Source organism: Teleopsis dalmanni, chromosome 1 (genome assembly GCF_002237135.1).
Source record: "Teleopsis dalmanni isolate 2A chromosome 1, ASM223713v2, whole genome shotgun sequence".
Classification (NCBI taxonomy): domain Eukaryota; kingdom Metazoa; phylum Arthropoda; class Insecta; order Diptera; family Diopsidae; genus Teleopsis; species Teleopsis dalmanni.
Genome location: NC_051846.1, coordinates 834,787 through 855,829, shown reverse-complemented (window position 1 = coordinate 855,829; position 21,043 = coordinate 834,787). Strand labels below are relative to the sequence as shown.

Below are 21,043 nucleotides of genomic sequence, written 5' to 3'. Positions count from 1 at the left end.
TTTTGGCATAGTAATAAGGCAGTGCTGCAAACTACATATTAAACCATATAAATATACAGCGCGCGAATTTTAAATGAGAATTTCCGAAAACTTTTCGGTCACAATGTATATATAAGAATATATATAATTAAGAATATATAAATAATTGAAAGAAATTTAAATTAAAAACAGTGTCTTAATGTCGGTCGCCACTTAGATTGCAATAAAAAGTATGCTGATAAGTCAATCTGGGGGGCCATAACACCATTCTCACTATTGAAATTGTATTCCAAAAGGATTTCATATATCCAATTAGGATTACACATATCATCGTGGATGGTTCTAACAAGGTATGAAGAGTAGCTTAGAAATCTTTCCAGCTCAAGTAGATTTAAGGAGTTCCCTGTACGGAATCTACATAGTCAGCAGATTACTATTTTCCTCGGCTGTAGAACAGCAATTTTCACCCGGTCTTTGAAATTAGTTAAGCAGTGCAGAATTTAACTGAGTTCAATGAGTAAGTCGTGCATAATGTCAATAATTTGTATTGCAAGTCATCAAGATATACAGGCAAATGAAATCGCCAAAGAGCTTGTTAGACATGGATCACAGGTGTGTTCAGTAGAGAGATAAATACTAATCTCATTAATATGTGCTTAAAAATATTACATGATTATTTTCGAAGAGCACACACAAGAGAATTAAAATATATATAAATAAAATAGTAAATAAAAAACTACAATAAGCTGCGATAAGTCCTATGGCCAACTTAAAATCTATCCAAATTGAAAATCCTACTAGGCAGATTGGTTTTAACACTTTAGTAAGATTATCATGATCGGATTTGTGGTAGCAAAACGGCAATTGTACTCACTTAGATTGCAGAGAAAACTCCGTCTTCACTAAAACGATGTTACTAATATACTTAAACATTGAAGTATGACAAGATTTCGGTACAAAACTTATAACTAACACCTCTGGAATGGACGTAATTTACATTGAATGACCATAGTTCACAAATGAGTATATCTATATTTTATACATATGTAAACAAAGTACTATTTTGGAATGCCCATAGATGAATAACTCAATTAAAATGATGAACCTAATCAGTAAGCAAAGTCTGTCAAAGTATGAGAATATCTGAAGAATAATATTTTTATTTTTATTTAATATTTTTTTTTATTATATTGTGTTCGCACTAAGGTCTTAAATATAATGTTTTGCCAATTAAAAATTTTATGTACGATGACAATGAATACAATTTGAGTAGAAATAATCTTAAGAGGGAACTTTCAAATCTAAAAAGTGTTTCAATTATTTATTTATTGATTTTGTGTGTAAATATACGGGTCCATGGTTCAAATTTGACTGGATTCAATTCATAATGTTACTTGCATTGCAACCATTTCATAGGGATAATTAATCTAATGCTGTTTTTAAAGATAACAGATAATAGGTATTTAGTGATACCCAAAACAGCTATATGGTCAGCCCAAGAACTCGCTTGATTAAAATATTTCTTCACAATTTCTTTTAATATGGACATTTTTTCTCAGTGTAAAAGTCTATCTCAAGCAATGACGACTGCTCTAATATGTGGAGGTGAACGACGCACACCTTAACATAATTTGCAAAATGTCAAAGAAAATGTATATACATATATTCATTAACTATCTTTACATCGAGAATTAAAATTATTTATTCCATTTACATATTCATATTTTTAAAGATTAAAGTTTTAGCAAAAACACTAGGTGTGCGGAGTAGCTGACCGCACATTTATACGTTGCAAGTGCGTCCGATTTTGTTTAATCACTGCATAGACATGTATGGTTTTGATTACAGACGACACTTTTGTTTGAAAAAAGTTGGTTTGATGTTATGAGAAGTTGTGTTTATTCCAGATTGATATAATACTAAACTTATATATCATTTTTGATTTCAACAGTACATGTAAAAACAACATTGTAGAAAAGCTGCACACATTTTCAGAAAGGCACGCATCGTCACTGATCTCAAGCTACTTATAATTGAAGTCTCTAGCCTTTTTATCTTAAAATGTTGAACTTGATAGAATGTAATGAATGGAGAGATATCGTTGATATTTTATTTGATAATGTCGAGTTAATATTTGAGTTGAAATATGAAAATTATTTCTAACCTTGCTCTTCTTCTTTTGATTGAGAAGAATGACAGATAGTTTAGGAACATAAGTCGCTGTAGATATTTAAAAATTTTCTAAGAAAGGGGTTTCAGAGAAGATGTAAATGAATGCTATTATTATATGGATAAATCAATTATATAAAATTGATAAAATTGATGTTTAAATCAACTGCATAAATGCACTTGCTTCTTCAGTTTCCTGCAATATTGTATATTATTTAATTATTTGCAAGGGCCATGACGTACAGACATTGCATATTATACAGAGAATTGCATGACAGTCGAAATTTCTCTATTTCTCTCATTCTCAACTTTATGTTTGCTGTGACTATGACTCCCTGAATGTCATGCTTTTAAGCAATTCGATCGATTCGATCTTTTCTATTTTGCACAATTTTAACAAAATAAGAATTTTTATTATTTATCTTGCTCTGTATTAACTACTCAGTGAATTTTTTTTATTGTATCTGATTCTATACGCCCCCAAAAAACTGTTTAGTTAATATTGAAATATTTTTTGCTAAATTTTATTAACACTTACCACCCATCCTTCTGTGCATAAGCAAATGAAATCATTGAATTGATCATAGCAGGAGCCACCATTTTTACATGGAATCGTATTATTGACAGTGCACTCATCTATTCTAGCGTCTCTTTCGATCGATTCAATGCGGCCCTGTAGTTGTCGGATTTTAAATAAACCGGATCGCAAGTCTCGTCTTAACTTGTTAAACCGTGTTCTATTTACATAATTTCTAAGCCTTCTTTCTAAACCGCGTAAGTCCCGTTTAAAGGCATTTAACTGCTTAGTCAATTCGTCTGTCGAAACCATGCTATTTGCTTCTACCTGTGTATTGTTTTCTTGAAGAGCATTCAAAATTTCCATTAAATTGACATCATTAATATTCAGAGCGGAATTTGGCGATAAAGAAAATACAATATCTTTATCATAAACCGCCTCCAAAATGAGGGTGCCATCATCTTCAATGAATATTTTCGGTTGTTGTTCAAAGTCACACAGTACTAGATTGCAACATAGTACACACAGAAGGACGACGAAGGATATTTTACACATATTAATAATTATTGAGTTTTCCAATTAATAAATTCTCAATTTTCAAATTTTTTGCACTCAAATATTTCTTTCTTCTTAATTAAATCCTTTTCAATCCAGGGGGTGTACACCCAAAAAGGTAATTTAATTATTTTTTACACAACACTTTGCACACAATTTGATCACTTAAGTTACCGATTTGAAGTCCGATCTTAACTGAAACCGATCGCTCGAGTGTGGCTGTATTTATACCGAAAGGGGCGTTGAATATTATCAGTTGGGCATATGTGTAATATGACATAGATATTTAATTTATATTTTTAGACACAATATTTTATTAATAAATATCACTAAAAATATAGTTTTTAAATGCAGATAAAGAAATTAATTGTATAAAAAATTAAATATATATATATATTTTTACAATATATACATATTTAATATGAATGGATACAGGAAAATATTTGTAGAAGAGATGAGTTCTTAATATGAAACTAGTAATGTGTAATATATCATAATATGTCGAAAATGTAAAAGCATCTTTACTTCTCTAGAAAACAACTAAATAATTATAAACAGATGGCCTAAAGCTAGAGAACTGATAACGTCTGTGATTAAATAATATCGGCATTAAGTTCTGTTTATTCAAATACTAACAGACAATATCATGTGAATTTATGCGAAATTCCTGGGTGACTATGAAGAGAATTATCTATTTTTATAGATAAACTAACATATTTTTGAGAAGGTCAAATGCAATTGATGATAAATGTTGGCTTGCTTTTCATTAAGTATTGATCGCTTATCTGTCAATCGGTTTATTCTAAATGAAATTGAATTTGACAACTTAAAAGTGCAATTGAGTTAAATTCAGTCTAATATCGTCTTTAGTACACATAAAACTAATTATGTCACCATCATTCATTAGATGTATATATGACAATCTGTGCGATTTTTGACTCTAAGAATCGGAAATCATCCGGCAAGTTCACAGTTACTTACTTAATTACTTATTTAGATGGCCATTACAGACGACTCACATCACGTCCTTGGCCTCGTCAAGTAGCTTCCGCAAGTCAGCCCAATTAGTTACTTTCTGACACCAGTTGGTAGTGCCGAGCGTCCCCAAATCGTTGGTCACCTGTTCGTTCCACCGAAGGTGAGGAGTCTTCCTGCGGGTACCGAATAAAATTTCTTTCTAGCCGGAGCACTTTCTTCCATTCGCACGACATGACCAAGCCAGCGTTGCCGCTGAATTTTTATGCGCTTAACTATGTCAATGTCGCGGTATAGCTCATACAGCTCATCGTTCTATCTAATTCGATACTCGTCGTCAACGCGTAAGGGACCATAGATCTTTAGAAGAATTTTTCTCTCGTTGACAGTTAGTTCAATAAATACTCCAAATCTATTATATGAAATATTATCAAATGTGCAGAATATTGAAATATTATCTTGATTTAGTGGCATATTTTAGGAGGAGAGTCAAGACAATGAATCCCCTAACCAAAGGAATTTAGGTAAAGATAAATAATAAATACATATATATACAATTTCAATACACACATTTTCTGTTAATATATTAGCACTATTGTATTATATTGTATATTGGTAAACTCAAACATTATAGCTATTCCTGAGACTATGCCTATTGATGAAACATTCTATCATACCCTATCGGTAAGTACTGAAGGATTGTTTTCACTTCAACTCTATCCAGAAAAGTCATAATTATTTCCAGATCGATGTTTAACCACTCTCGTTCGGAGATCAACTCTTCGTGGAAAATAATTAGCCTGTATAAGGATGTTTTTGTGTCTTCCATACAGTACCTGCATTCTTCATCTGTTGAAAAACCTAACCTATTTAGTATGCTACTACTAACATTGGAAACTTTGGAAGAACTTGTCAACTTCTAAAAACACATATGAAAAAAGAAATGATAAAAGAGTTAGTTTCGGTTTTCGATTATGGATTTTAATACAGCCAATATGAGTAGTACTACATATACATATTTACATTAACATGAATATATGAAAGTGTTATTACTCTAAAAAATAATTTAGGACCATATTAGATTAAAAATTGAAAACATTGTAAATAAAACCATATTTAATAATCGACAATCATTTAATTGCATATGTGTTGCACTACCTCATAAAGGTCGAGCCGTATACGATTTTTTAAAAGCTTTGTTCATCGGTAGTTTGATAAAAAATAAAAAAGTTTCTGTCTGGCCTTTGCGTTTACCTGATTTTACAATGGAAGGCTTTTTCATCTAAAAAAAACCAAATAAATTTTTATATTTCTTGATGTATCCATCAAACATTATCAAATAATTTATTATTCTTTGAAACCATAAAATGATGATAATAATTCAAACAAAATTTTACTTATTTAACTATTTTTTATTTATCAAATATATTTAAACTTTTATTTTCTAGAAATGAAAAAATTTTTATGCGTAATAATAATATATCAGAAGTATCAGATGTAATAACTGCATCTGATACTGTACAATTATAATTTTTTATACAGTACGTAATAAAAAAAATGCGTAATAATAATATATCAGAAATATCAGATGTAATAACTGCAAAGTTTTTGCGTACTGTACAATTATAATTTTTTTTTTTTTTTTTTATACAGTACGAATAGTAATCATCTCTCCAAAACTATACTGTTTGTTTGTTTTTTATTGGAGTAATGGTTTGTGTATAATATAAATATTCGTAATTTTAAATTGTAATACACGTAAACTGTAAATCTCAAAACTACAATACGCTTAAAACTGTAAAGTTTACTGTATTTTCAATATCGGCAATCTATATTTGCTTATATTATGATATTAATATATCATAATAATAAAAATTATAAATAAAAATTATCTTAGTTTTTATATTAACAGAAATATATTGTTTTAAATATATTTTATACAATATAACATATAATATGTAATAAAATAATAATTTCATATATATTCAACTGGTTTTAACAGAATCAGTTAATTTCTTTCAATTAACTCGCTTTAGCTTTAACGAATATTTTTTGGCATTGTTTTTATAATAATGAGATTGAAAGTACTTTAGTTTTTCTGTTTGGAATTATACTTATATATGCAATTAATTTTTGGTATTGTTCTTATATAAATGAGATGTGAATTATTTTAGTTTTTCTGATGCTTTAAAGTATAGATGAGATGAGAATTATTTTTGCTTTTATGTTAAAATTTAGAACGATATTAATAATTAGAATTAAGCTACATAAATTAGTATTAGATGAGACTTTGTATATAACTGCAACAGCAGAATTTTACAATTGTGAATAAATAAAATATAGTAACAATAATGTTATAAATTAAATGTGTAGCAATTATTATCAGTTTTCAATATAATGGTGTTTTCGATTGGTAAATCTGGGTTAACTTGTTAAAAGAAAAGATTCACTCTTAGTGCAATTTTCATTTTCGATTGGTAAATATGTATAAAACTCGAGATTAATTTATGACATTCCAGATATTTTACCAGAGTAGTTATAATTTGTTATTTGATTCCATATACATATGTATGTATTTATGGAGAATATACTAAAAAAACTACAAACATTTTAGATTAGTCTAAAAACACTCAATTGGGTACTATATACTAGATTAGTATATGTATACCAAATACTATATTGAATCCAGATATATCAAACAAAAACGTCATGAGAAAAATATAACATTACTTTTTCTGAAAGTTTGTTTTTCAGCTGTACGTTTCAATTACAGCTGTCACTCATTGATTATGGCAACTTTTTATGTCAAAACCGCAAGCAGGAGTGATGTTCAAACAGTGGTGGTAATCTGTGGTTTATGGTGGTGTTCTTTGATTAATGATAGGTGACTGCTAATAAGAAATGTAATTTGAGAGAAAAAGTAATGTTTACCATATAAACTTATGTTCGTTTAATTGTATACATGCAATTATTTTTGCAACTCAATGTTCTGTTAAATTTTTCAGCAACTAGCCGCGCGCTTATGTCTGCTAATGCTATAATCCATCAAAACTGCAGTATATTTCAAACTGTGTTTAGTATTATTGACAGCATTGAAGTTAAACTATACTACGAATTGCAACTAAGTTAAAGCGAACATATGTTTTTTGTTGTATACTTTTTTGACAACTGAGAAGATTGAAAGCGGCATTGTGTCGAGTAACAAATTTAAAGCAGAAAATGGTAAAAATCATTGAACAAGTTTTTGTTTCTTATTTTAAATAAACTTTGTTTTTTAGTTGTTTTATTCTTTCTTTAAATCTCTTGTTGGCAAAGACGTAATTGTGGAGTTGAAGAATGACTTAAGGTATAGCAAACAAACCGGCATTTTTTTATGTATATTTTTAATATCATGTATATTTGTTTATTTTATAGCATATGTGGCACATTACATTCTGTTGATCAATATCTGAATATTAAACTAACAGATATACAGGTAACAGATCAGGATAAATATCCACACATGTTGTCAGTGAAGAACTGTTTTATTCGTGGCTCTGTGGTGCGCTACGTTCAACTACCTGGAGAGGAAGTGGACACACAATTGTTGCAAGATGCCGCTCGAAAAGAAGCTGTCGTTAATACACGTTAAAATATAATTCTAATTTAAATCATTTATAACAAATTTTTATTAAATAAACTTAATTTTAATAATATGTGAAATTAAACTGAAAATTTGGGAAATTATTGTGCAGCACATTTACTATGATAAAATCTTTAATGTGATCGACAAATACATTGAGTTCTGTTTTATAACAATATTGACATTAGTGCATCTTAAACATTTAAATTAATTTATTATTATTATTCTTGTAAACAACAGTTTGTAAACTTATTCCTTAAAATCTTATAGTCATCGTGGTTTGTTTATAACATTATGAGCGACTGCGTCTTGAAGATTCTTAAATCTGAAATTATTTATAGAAATATAATTTAAAATATTTTATTATTACTATGTTGTCGCTATTTGAGCCAGTGCACTTAAGCACTTCTACCTTATCTTCAAAACCCCTCTTTACGCCTTAACTGGATTATTGTTATACCTCCCCGAGGAGCGTGTAACCATTCTGAGATTCGATAACGCAGTGTTAGTAAGTCTGTCAGTTTTCGTAAATAATTTCAGGGCTTTATCCTTTAAATACTTTTTAATCGGATTACTCTTGAGGTCCCTGAGGATGTCATTCGTTCTAATGTACCATGGTATCTTGAAAAGTTTTCTCAGAACCAGGCTTTGTGCAATTTCTAGCTGGCGAATAGTAGTGTTTGAGACATTGCAGACATACATAAATATATGGTCCAGAAATTATTTATTTTTGAAACAGTGAATACGCTTTACAAAATTGTTGAATAGAAGCATGTACGATAGCACAAATCCAGACGATTGCTTTCCATCAACAATGCACTTTCGATATGCTGATACTGGATCCATAATCTAAACTATTTCATTTGTACATGGATTATCAATTATAATTTCAATTTTTTATATTAACAAAAAAATAATCAGAAAACAGTGGTTTGGCTTATATTATTTGTCCAAACGTTGGTAATCAAGTGGAACTCAGCATTACCGTCAAGCGAATTCTAACAACATATTTACTAAACTTTATGCGGTTACTGCACTACTGAAATGAAGTTAAAATTGGCTAAAGGAAGGAACTACCATCAATCCATACAAATTAGTTGAAGTCCAATAAGTCTCATATTTAAAATCAGTTGTGAATCTGCGAACTTTGTACATTGATCGGTTTTTAAGCTTATATAGCTAAAACCTACGGTAATGCAGTCAGTAGTAAAATGACTAATACATATGTATCTGTGGTTCAATATAAAGTATAGTATAAGGACAGTCTTATATGGTTTGGGGACATACTTCTATGGTTTGGAGACAGACTTATTAATAGACAATTGGGATGTAAATCTCTCTCTTGATCGTTAAAACTCATGCTATATATATGATAGCATAAATGTTTTCACAGCACAATATTGCTTCTTTAAGAAATCGTGAAAACTACTACAATCAAATGAACTACTAGCTATTCTTATCGGCTAGACTATATCATTAATACCACATTGTTATAGTCTAGCCGCTTCGCTGACTTGTTCATATCGTAAAGACGAATGACGATACCACAGTGCAAAACATGTTTGAAACGGCATTTGGAGAATGATGAAGAAAGAGTAGACAGAGTCTTATATGAAGTGATTTGGGTAAGGGAACACTAATCGCGTTTGATATACAAGATTCGAAAAAATACGCTTATAGCAGAGGTACCTGCTATAACAAGTGCTATAACAAGTTGTAATGTGCACAACTTAATAATGAATAATTTCAAGTGTAGATTGTCAAAAAAGTCTGTAAATATTGTACTTAACACTCGATCATTCACATCTTGAAATCCCTTATCAAATAAAACGTCAAGAGGAAACCATTTTACAACTGTGTTGGGAAAGCCGTTTGTAGATGTTAGTTGCAAACTATTATATAGCTGTGTTGAGAAATTTATTTATACACTGATTTCACGTTTTTGTCTATGCTTAACAGCTGATCCGCTGATGATCCATTACTATCTCTTTATTGCTCATTAAGTATTTATATAGTTTCGTTTGTTTTGTTGTTGTCGTATTATATTCATTATGTTATGTAGAGTTTTTTGCGAGTTAGTGGGCACTTTTACTCTTTAATAACTGGGGAGTTTCTGCAGAGTCCCACCCATCTCACTGACTAATTTGTGTATTCCTCATATGCTTCGTGATTATTCAATGACTGATCTAGGATCTGCGTATCGCCCCGTGCAGTTAGTGGTTACTCTGAGATTAGATAGTAGGGCAGCTTGTCGGTTTTCGCATATTCCTTCAGGCCCCTTTGAAGAGTCTTCGGAGAAATATGACTTTGAGCAACTTTTAGCTTCTGGATAGTAGAGTCGGCAGCTTTGTTTGTGATTTGAAAATGTATGTACAGATTTGTATTTTTTAGGTTAATTGGGATATATGTTATAAATACTCCCATGTTTATTTTATTTTTCTTCCAATTAATTTTTATTATTAAAACTCGCGAAAGAATTGTATGCAACACATTTCGCCAATGAATTTGGCGAGTAGAGAAGCAACACAAATAAATTCTTCTATAGCTCTCTCATTAGGTCCTTCCGTTAAACGATGCTTCAGTGGAGGCAGTTACATACAGATGTGTAAGTTTTTGCTCTGATATTTTGACGGGCGTTGCGCATTGATTTACGACTCCTGTTTTTATATTTAAATACACATTATAATAATATCTTACTCAAACATATAGATCAGACATTATCCCATGTGTATTCTCTTAGATACTTTAATGGAAGAATTTAAATTAAAAATGAAATAAAATCCTGCTTGTGACATTTGGACTTAACTGAGGTATAAGTACGGTCACAACATGAGTATTGTTAGTTCTTAATTCAAGAGATCTATAGAAACACTAAAATATAATTTTTGAAAACTATTACGCAGAAGTGGACTATATTTTGAAAATTCATTACGTGTAATAATTCTGGCAACGAATTGTTATAGTTTCTTCTTCATTCTATTACGTTCCCAGGGGAACAATGAGCCATTGGTTATAGTTGTTCCTAACGAAGAGATTCTGTTCAAACGTAAGTTTCGCATCTCCAAATCTGTTGTGCGTGCTGCCGAAGTAGGTAGATTCGTCGTATAAGTACGAGTACCACTTGGAGACTGTAATTTCATCGGGTTTTGACTCATGTTTTATTTCCAGAAAATAGCAAAGCCCTGACGATGGGTTACAAGCGCAGTGTCAGCCTTGTAAGCTGTGCACGTAGTGACAGGTCTGGAGAACAGACACCTTTTGCAGCTGTTGATTATGAGTACCGGCGCTATGTTGTTGTCTGCGTTTAGCTTTACGTATTACTTCTCTTCGATCTTATCGGCAAGGGAGGCCCTACTATTAGCATGCTATTGCCGGTATCGCTCTAAGATTCTACGTAACTACTTGGCCTCCTCATCACGTCAATGTAGCAGTCCCCGAGGATTGAAACCCTACTCATAGAATAAGCGAAATAAGTAATGTCTGTAAGCTATTTGTGTGATACTCTTAATTTCTTATCAAGAAAAATATGTTATTAGCTAGAAATCGAAAAATACATCACGACCACAATAGAACTTATAAAGCTACTTATTCACTTTCTCAAGACCGTGTGAAATTTTTTAGAAATAATAAATGATTGTTAATTTTTAAGAACTCAAAGTGAAAGCAAAGCATTTCCTTTCCGATTATAAATTTATAGCAATTTATGCTCTAAAGACATACAGACGCACCTTTTTTTCACATCTCATGGTTCAAGTCTCTTCTCTTTACTAGTTTAAGCATTCAACACATTAAGGTATGAATTGTTGCAAACTTAAATCAATTCAATCCATTGTGTGGTTAGTTAGCTACTTATGGTATCCTTTACGGGGTATGGCTTCTAAACTGAGGACACACGCATTTATTCGGTTTATTAACATATCAGAACCATCAACAACGTACGCACAATAAATTTTTGATGAGTCTTAGGAACACTGATTATGCATACGTGGCGCTTGTCTAGTCCGTTGTGTGGCCATTTCTGGTATAATGGTATGGTATATGCTCCTTTTGTTGCTGTGTCCTGTTGTTATATTTCACAAAGCCTGCATATAAATTGAGGAAACATATTTATGGCATATATATGTATATATCCAGCTATATATTAATATCTCTTTAGTTTGCAATGCGATTTCTTATATTATTTGTGTGAAAAATGTTCTGGTATCTTTAAATTGATTAAGTTTATTTATTAAATTTTATGCACAAAACATATAAAAAAGTATGCTTAAAAAATATTTTTGCATAAAATGAATTAAGTTTATTTATTCCATTTTGCAAATTTTTAAAAATTCAATTTATTTTGATTGTTAGATTTACGTCAACATTGTTTATTAGCTCCATTAACAGTTTTCTTCTTTATTTTCTTATTGATCCATATTGCCAGTGAAGCTACTCTAGTAGATATTTACATTATATTGACTGAGGATAAGCGTAGAGATAATCTAATGAGAACAGCTGCAGTGACATAATTGGAACGATGATGTATAAAAACACATTAGCTGAAAAAGAAACAAGCACAAAAAGTGACGTTTACGGTTAGTGATCTGGGCAGCATCTTGATGAAATACCAAATCCGTAATGCTAAGAAGGAACTCTATCGGACATCTCGGTGATTTTAGCGGATTGAAGTTTCACACTCACTTGAGCTTTCGATTGCTTTACACCCCGTTAAAACAAAAAAAAAAAAAGTAAATTTATAGAGCCCTCTCTAAGTTCTAATTTAGTTTGAAAATTATATCTAAGTAAGTATCTAAGTAAGTAAGTATTGGTTGATAGAAAGGGTTTCTTCGTTTATCTTGTACATTTTTGAATAAAAAGTTTCATTATTTAAAATTTATTTAGGTATGGATTACAATATAACATAGATATATAGGCTGGTTTCTAAATCTTGCGCCTAGCCAACACGAAGTATTGTCAGATGAATTTTGACATTTCTGTTAGAATGTTTGACATTTTCTAGTATAAATATCATCACAATATTTTAGTGTACCCGCGCATATTGTGTTGTCTCTACGAAAAAATGGAATTAAATAATAAACATTTTCATGCGACAATTTTTTACGATTTTCGAAGTGGATTAACCAGAAAAGAATGCATCGATCAAGTGAGTTCGATATTTGGTGATGAAACCCCACATCCAATGACTGCAAAAATATGGTTCAATGAGTGCGAACATGGTTGTCGTTTTCTCCACGACGAATTTCTTGAAGATCGTCCAAGAACGATTATTCCAGAAAACAACGATGATTGAGATAGATCGGCATGTTATATACCAAGAAATAGACGCGTTCTTGGATGTAAGGGGGACCAGCATACATTCATTTTTATATATACTTTTAGCTGTAAGAATGTTTTGTTTCCGTTCTTTTTCATTTGACAATCACTTAAAAGAAGATAAGTGTTGAATGCTGCAAAAATACGGCCGAAATAGCTCAAAACACATCCACGGCATTGTGACAGATGATGAATTATGAAACTACACCTACGAGCTTGAAATAAACCAGCAATCCAATGTTTGGGTCTTCCAAAGTGAGTAAAACCCGAGAAAAATTGTCTGCAGATAGAACAAATCCAATCAAATGATCGCATGTTTTTTAAAAAACCAGTAAGTCGCAACACTACCATTTGATTAAGTGGTGTACAACCATTGTGTGCCGAAAGTCTCCGAAGAATTGAGGAAAACCAATTACTGGAAAAAAAACTGATTTCTGGGAAAAATGACTTTCTTTAACTTTCTTATTAAGGCATATCGATAGTATTATTATAGATTTAGTGTAACTATGATGTATTTTATCAATAATTCCAACAATATTATCTTGAGTCTTCAAAGTGAAATATGAATAGATCATTAGGGTTTATCTTGAGTCTTCAAAGTGAAATATGAATAGATCATTAGGGTTTGGATACAATCTAAACCTTACTTTATTATTAACAAGTAAAAATAGATGAAATGTCTGACAACAGTTATTATTGGCTTCTGGTCTATTGGAGATTAGACAGCTGAAATGCAAATGCCTTATAAAATTCATCTGCAAAAAGATAAAAGAGTGGATTTTAAACACCATTTATTAAAACTAGTATAATCAGTAAGGTAGGCCGCTCTTCAATAATATCACCGCAAGTTTACATTAACAATGTGTGGAGGTTTGTAAATCGCATGGATTGGATTTAACTGAACTATATATAAAAATAATAGATAAAACAGTTGGTGCTACTTTAATTGACATTGTGTCCCTAACATGTTCGAACTATTGTCCCGATAGCACTGACTTGAATTGACGCACAGTATCCCTAATATGTTCGATCTATTGTCCGGATGACACTATCTGTGAAATAGTATTTTTAAAGCTATTATTAGGAGTAGTGTTAACATTTCTGATTATTATTGTAAAATTTTATTATAAATTAAAATAAGATTATTCTTTCATTATTATTTACTTTTTATAATAATTTATTTGATTTGAGTTTTTAATAAGTTTCCCATTAAAGCTTTTGAAATTCATGTTGTTCACACATAACATTATTTATCTTTAAAGACCTTTCTGTTTTTCATTCTGTCACACTTTTTCCAATAATTACATATTTAATATTAATATTTATAAAATCATTTTAATTCGGCGAATATGAATTAAATTTGTGTGAAAACTTTCATATTTTCATGGAAGACAAAATTTATTGCCAATCCACACGCAAAAACGTGCGGAAAGGCAATACAAAAATATGAGAAAGGCTGGTTCGATTGTGGGAAAGTGGCTTTAACACCGGAAATGGCTGAAACTGAGTATCATAAAATGTAAAAATAAATTTGATGGGCCAATACAATTTGTGTTAAAAGTTTGACAGCAGTTACAAGAAGTGAAATTCCTTACTCCATTAAAATATTGTAAGTAGTGAGCTGGTGTCCACACAACGGCAGCAAGCAAGAACAATTGTAATTATGAATAAAGGAACGATTGCAAAAAATATGAAGCCAGTGACATTCCATTACCGCGGAAACCATAAATCTTAAAGTATCATTTCACCGAAATACATGGTACATGAAAATGAAAAAATATTTGCAGGGAAGCAATTTGTACCGAAAATAAATCTTCAGAATTTCGTAGAATGGCAAATAAATATGCAATACAAATCTTGAAATATTTTAAAATATTATTTATTATTTAAGAAAACAAACATAAATAAAAGTAATTTATATTCCTGAAATGATGCAATTTAAGTCGAGGTCATGTGGTGCTATTGGCGTCACTCAACTTTATATTTTTCATTAAATGGTAAAATCATGGTCATTGTAACGTTAAATGAGTAAAAAAAAACAAATAGTAATCACTAATATTAAAAATACTAGTAGGTATATGTGGTGCTTTTGGAAAGTGCGGTTCCAAACTCATTTCAAGAGAGTTCCTCTGAATGAAAATTGTCATTCTTGCAATCTAGTCTATGTACGTATGAGGAACTCATATTAAGAGGGTTCCTCGAACGAAAATTGATATCCTTGCAATCTACTCAATGTACGTATGGGGAACTAATTTCAAGAGAGTTCTTCTGAATGAATATTGATATCTTGTAATCTAATCCATGTACGTATGAGGAACTTATTTCAAAAGAGTTCCTCTGAATGAAAATTGTTATTCTTGCAATCTAATCCATGTACGTGTGAGGAACTCATTTTAAGAGAGTTCCTTTGAATGAAAATTAATATCCTTGCAATCTAATCCATGTACTTACGTATGAGGAACTTATTTCAAGGGAGTTCTTCTGAATGAATATTGATACCTTTCTAATCTAATCCATGTACCTACGTATGAGGAACTTAAGAGAGTTCTTCTGAATGAATATTGATATCTTGTAATCTAATCCATGTACGTTTGAGGAGCTTACTTCAAGAGAGTTCCTCTGAATGAAAATTGTCATTCTTGCAATCTAATCCATGTACGTGTGAGGAACTCATTTTAAGAGAGCTCCTTTGAACGAAAATTAATATCCTTGCAATCTAATTCATGTACGTACGTATGAGGAACTTATTTCAAGAGAGTTTCTCTGAATGAATATTGATACCCTTGCAAGCTAATCCATGTACGTATAATTTGAAGTTCATATGATATATTTAGAAGAAAAAATATATAGTATATATGTTAAAATGGTTTAAAATATTTTATGGACGCGTTTGAATTTCAACACCATGCCTTCCCCATGCCTTCTAAGCGTGATTGACCTTACCTGACTTTTATTGAATTGGAACTAAAAGTTTTAGAATGCGATAATTTGAATTATTTTAAGACAAAATTGCTTCTGTTTTGGATTTTGAACTTTGTTAAATGGAATCATAAATCATTTCTTTTTTCTCTCAGTCAATTCCCGTAAAGCAAAATTTTAACAAAATAATTCGCACGTGATTTTGTGCTTCATAAATTTTGTAAAGTTTCCTTTTTAATTTACGGCTGAGCTTGACCGATTATAAATTTATGTTTCAGTTTAACTGTCATCAGATTTCAGAGCTGGTTCTACTGTTTTGATCCGACGTCAGCAATACTTCTACATTGTACAACCAACTCGAGCACTGACGGCCTTTGCCATTCAGATGACCTCACTGATTAATAATAATTGCAAGGACTAAAGTTGTTTTATGTTTAGCGGAGACTCAAACCAGCTGCAATCGTCATTAAACTAAACAGCGCAGACTGAATTCGTTTCCGTTTTTATGTCGCAGAATGAAATTGTTTTGCAGTAATGAAATCTCCATGACTGATTCTGAGTCGGGGATTGCCAGTATATACTTCTATATACACATCTATATATATATGTGTGTACGTGTATAAATAAATTAAATTTGTTACCTAAAATGCGAGCAAATTTTAAATTTGTTGCTTTCCCCTAACATTGGGAGAACAGCCCAGATTTGGGAGGAACTTTGTGTCAGTGTGCCTTTTGATGATTAAATACTGCTTAAGGACATTCTTTTTTATGTCAGTAGAGTTTTTCCGTATGTTGTTGTACGCAGGCATGTGCTGATACTCGTATATATTTGTGGCACCGTGCCTGGGTCGGAGGCTTAAATGCATAAGTACGTTTACATTAACATTTTTACTGAATCCAATTCTCATCGTTAAAATGAAGTTACAAAGTTGATTGTGTGGAATTTCGTTTATGTCCTTACAAAATTATTTATTTTTTATGTGCTTCAGTTTTACTCGTACTTATACCCGTACTCGTACTCGGATTCCTCGACTGTTTTGTTTTTATTTGATTTCGTTTATTTTGCCACTTTATTACGTTTTGCCAAATTTTGCATTACAAATTCTTATTTTCGATTCATTTTTATGTGAATTTCGGCGTTAAAACTTTTCAACAAAATAATTTATTAATACTTGTGGAATAATTTTTTATTGGTAATTTTTGTTTATATATTTTGTTTCTTAATTTTTGTCTTACTTCTGCTGCAAAGTACATAAAAAGTCAGTCCTCGTAATACTTCAAGTTCTAAAAAGTCTTCATAAAAGCACAATAAAATTTTGTTTATTCCGAAAAAGTAATTTTATACGCTTTTTTAATGAAGTTGACACAAAACGTCAAATAAAAAATATGCAATAAATAAAAAAAAATTTAACGAAAATAAATCCGGAAATATGACTTAATCTTTAGTAGTTGAGAAAGAGGACAAGATTGAATTCAATGATTAAATGTTCCAATGTTCCCAATTTTCTGGCTGTACCCATAACTTCCACAGTGCTTAATGGTTGCAAAAGTTCTTCCATTTCATCCATTCCCATTGGGATTAATTATTTCGGGAATGCTCAATCAACGCATTTCTGATAACTGTCGAAAATTTACATTTGATTGGTGTTAATGTCATGGTTTGTGTTACATTCTGCGAACTGTAAAGTATTAATTTATCTGTTTGGCAAATAGAATATCGTGGGTCAGTTAAACGATATTTACGCAATTAAGTCTTCCAAAAATATCTTTGTAAATAAATAAGCTTTGTATAGATGAACCTACAGTGCACTTAAGTTTCATGGCATCTGGAAACTTAATAACTTCTTAGAAGATTTGTTTCAAATTTCTTAGTTTTGTAAAATAAACGAAAAGGCATAAAACTCCACGGTATATTCAATGCTTTATTTTTACAAATTTATATACAATGGACCTTATTTGAAAATGTAATAAACTTGGAAGCACTTGAAACCAATTTAACTTTTTCAATTTTTTATGATATGTATTTATAAATACATATAGATCTTTTAGGTCGCAGTGCACGATCCCTTACTCAATAATAATTTATAAAGAAATTATTGATAGGCCCGTCAATTAAGTTTGCTATCTGTGCTAAAATATGTATATCTTCTATTATTCTTAATGACAATTAAATTTTTTATCGTTGCTTCTTCTTAGGGTCCACTTCTCCTAGTGGTGTATATGTTCGCACAAGGTTCTATATATCGTTGTCTGAAAGATAATAACTTCTGTTGTCACAATTGATTCAACTTGTGCATCTTAAATAAACCGGTTTTACTACAAGACGGTAATTTATACCCTACAAATTACTCACTCGGGAAATGGTGAAGATCTATTCTATTTTAGTAAGAATAGTAAAATAGAGTAAAATTAGTGGTCGAATGTTTTTATTACAATTGTTACTGTATAAATTATATGAATGGTTAGGTTTCCCTCTTGCTACAATAGTTTTTATTTTACCAATAATTAAAATAGATTTTATTGAATATATAAAATATGCTTTATATAAAAATAAAACTTGTTAACAAATATAGTCGGAAAGATTGAGGAACTTAGATAAATGAGTAATCATACCACGATCAAAGTGAAGCAAACAATAATCAACTATACATTTATTATTAATTATTTAAAATGAAGTTTTATGAAGATCATCTGCATCATCGAAAAGGAACACTTAAATTAACAACTAGGTTGTGTAACTTAAAAACTAATTAAAAATTATATACTATTGTATAGGCTCATTGGCCATAAAAAATAATTCAAACTTTTTAAATTAGTTTCAAAATATTTATTATTACATATATTTCAATTTATCAAGCTGAGAGTTACTGTTGTCAAAAGTAATAATAATAATATATTATATATATATATATATATATATATATATTAAAAATATAAATTATATTAATATAAAATAATAAAAATATATTAATATATATTAAAATATTACTATCAATCAAGTGGCTTACTTCATTTCAAACACAGTTTAATAAATTGATTAAAATTGATTGAAAATTCTTTCATTATTATAAATCAGACTAATAATTTTTTTGCTACTCAATAACTATCTACTAAATTTTAATTTTTAAAAATTAGCATGCAACTCATTAGATAATTATTGGTACTATAAACTATAATATTAAACTATAATACGCAAGACAGCATCATTTTATAGTAAATTTGTTGTTTATTTTTTCTGTACATAACTTTTGCATTTATATTGTTGCTTTTTGTTCTATTGTATTCTTAAACTCAAACAACTCTCAACTCAAGAGAGAGAGAAGTATAAGAGAGAAGCAGTGAAAATAATTAATAAACAGTCAAAAATTATTGTCAAATTGGTGTTGTCAGATTAAGAAATTTCTGTTAAAAATTTTTGCATAAACAATTTCAACATTAAAAAGATCTTGAATATGTCTTGAGCTTGAAAGTTGTAATAACAGTCTTCAGTTTACTTATAATAAAAACTTTAAGTGAGTTACAATAATTTTGGCATATTGTGACTACAGTCCTTAAAGCAAAATTCCTCTTTTCACTCATTCGTGCCACATCTTGTAGTTGGATGCGAACTAACCTTTACTATTTTTAAAAATTATTCATTTTGCATATAATCAATTTATATAAACTATTTCATAGCTAAAAGATATATAATTTGACACTATTCTGATTTAGTAGGGATGCACATATCATTTCTAAGGATTTAAATGAAAACAGTTATTATGTACTTACTTTTCAAGATATCCGACTTTAAAATCAAAACTTTTTACATGGAAACCACCAACAAAAAGTAAACGCGCCATCTAGTGCATATCGAGTGCATTTTATTATTATTATTAGTGCATATCCTTAGTATTCATTATTAGTCTTTTTGTCTTTTGTGTTTTCATCATATAATAAGAGTTTAATCCACTCTTAAATCCTTTATGAAGTTGATTTCTTTGGTAATTTACAATGTAAGTATAGATTGTAGATAAAGGGGAGCTTTCAGACACTTCATCTCTAATTTTTTCTTATTATAAAGCAGTTTGTTTCGATTTTGACTTTCAAGACTCTTTCATTCAGGAAATTCTTGGCAATTAAGCTTAATTATTAGCCGAGAATGGTAGACTTTATCGAATGCTTTGGCAATATCAAACATTATATATCCTGTTAACTTTTCGTCACAAAGCTTTTTATTGTATTAGGCTTATGAATGTAAAAATTCCGCATACTAGTTTGCGCTAGATAATTTGCCGATATAAGTTTCGAAAAGTAAGTTATATGAGCTAATATTATAGTACAAAAAGTTATTCAAATGGTTGATTCCAGAAAAATCTGTCATCAAATCGTCATGCCCGTAAATCGGAATTGCACCAGCGTAGAATAGGAATATGAAATATGTACATGCATTGCTCGTCGAATTAAATCAGTTGTCAATTCTCTGGGTACCGCGACATACAGGAGCAGCTATACGGATGGTGAGTTCGGAAACTTTCTGTGGATTGGAACACAGTACACCCCTTTCTTTCATAAAAATAAAAACAAAAGGAATTACTGGGATAATCTACCAAAATTAAAATAATCCAAATATTTATTGGTACCTATATTAATAGGAGAACCCGGAAAACTTGGATTCATTACAGGATAATTAACAGAACGCTGTAAGGTGTAACACTACTTTAGGTGACTAGGCATATATACGGATGCAAACTTCAGATTCTGCGGGAAGAATAAAACGTCTGCCACATAACTGCTGTTAGAATAGCTTTCGCTAATGCACAAACAGAAACACTATTGGTAATGTATACACTTAAGAGGCAATTAAACTCTATAAAGTGAGTTCTATACTACTATTTCTCGAAATAACAGGGCTTGGAGAGGGCTCGTGCCTCAGAAGTGGGCACAATAGACCCGACGCTCGCAGTGTCATATCATATTATTTGTAACACTTGCCCTAGATATGGTCTCATAATTAA

At 30.4% G+C, this 21,043-nt stretch overlaps 1 protein-coding gene across 1 annotated transcript; it reads left to right on the top strand.

Annotated features, from left to right (window-relative positions):
- The first annotated feature begins 7,364 nt into the window (after positions 1-7,364).
- LOC119672769 (U6 snRNA-associated Sm-like protein LSm2) lies at positions 7,365-7,846 on the top strand. The gene is made up of 3 exons (XM_038083900.1): positions 7,365-7,417; positions 7,474-7,541; positions 7,610-7,846. Exons 1-3 carry the CDS (start codon positions 7,415-7,417, stop codon positions 7,824-7,826), a joined length of 288 nt encoding a protein of 95 aa, XP_037939828.1. The 5' UTR covers positions 7,365-7,414; the 3' UTR covers positions 7,827-7,846.
- Positions 7,847-21,043: the final 13,197 nt, after the last annotated feature.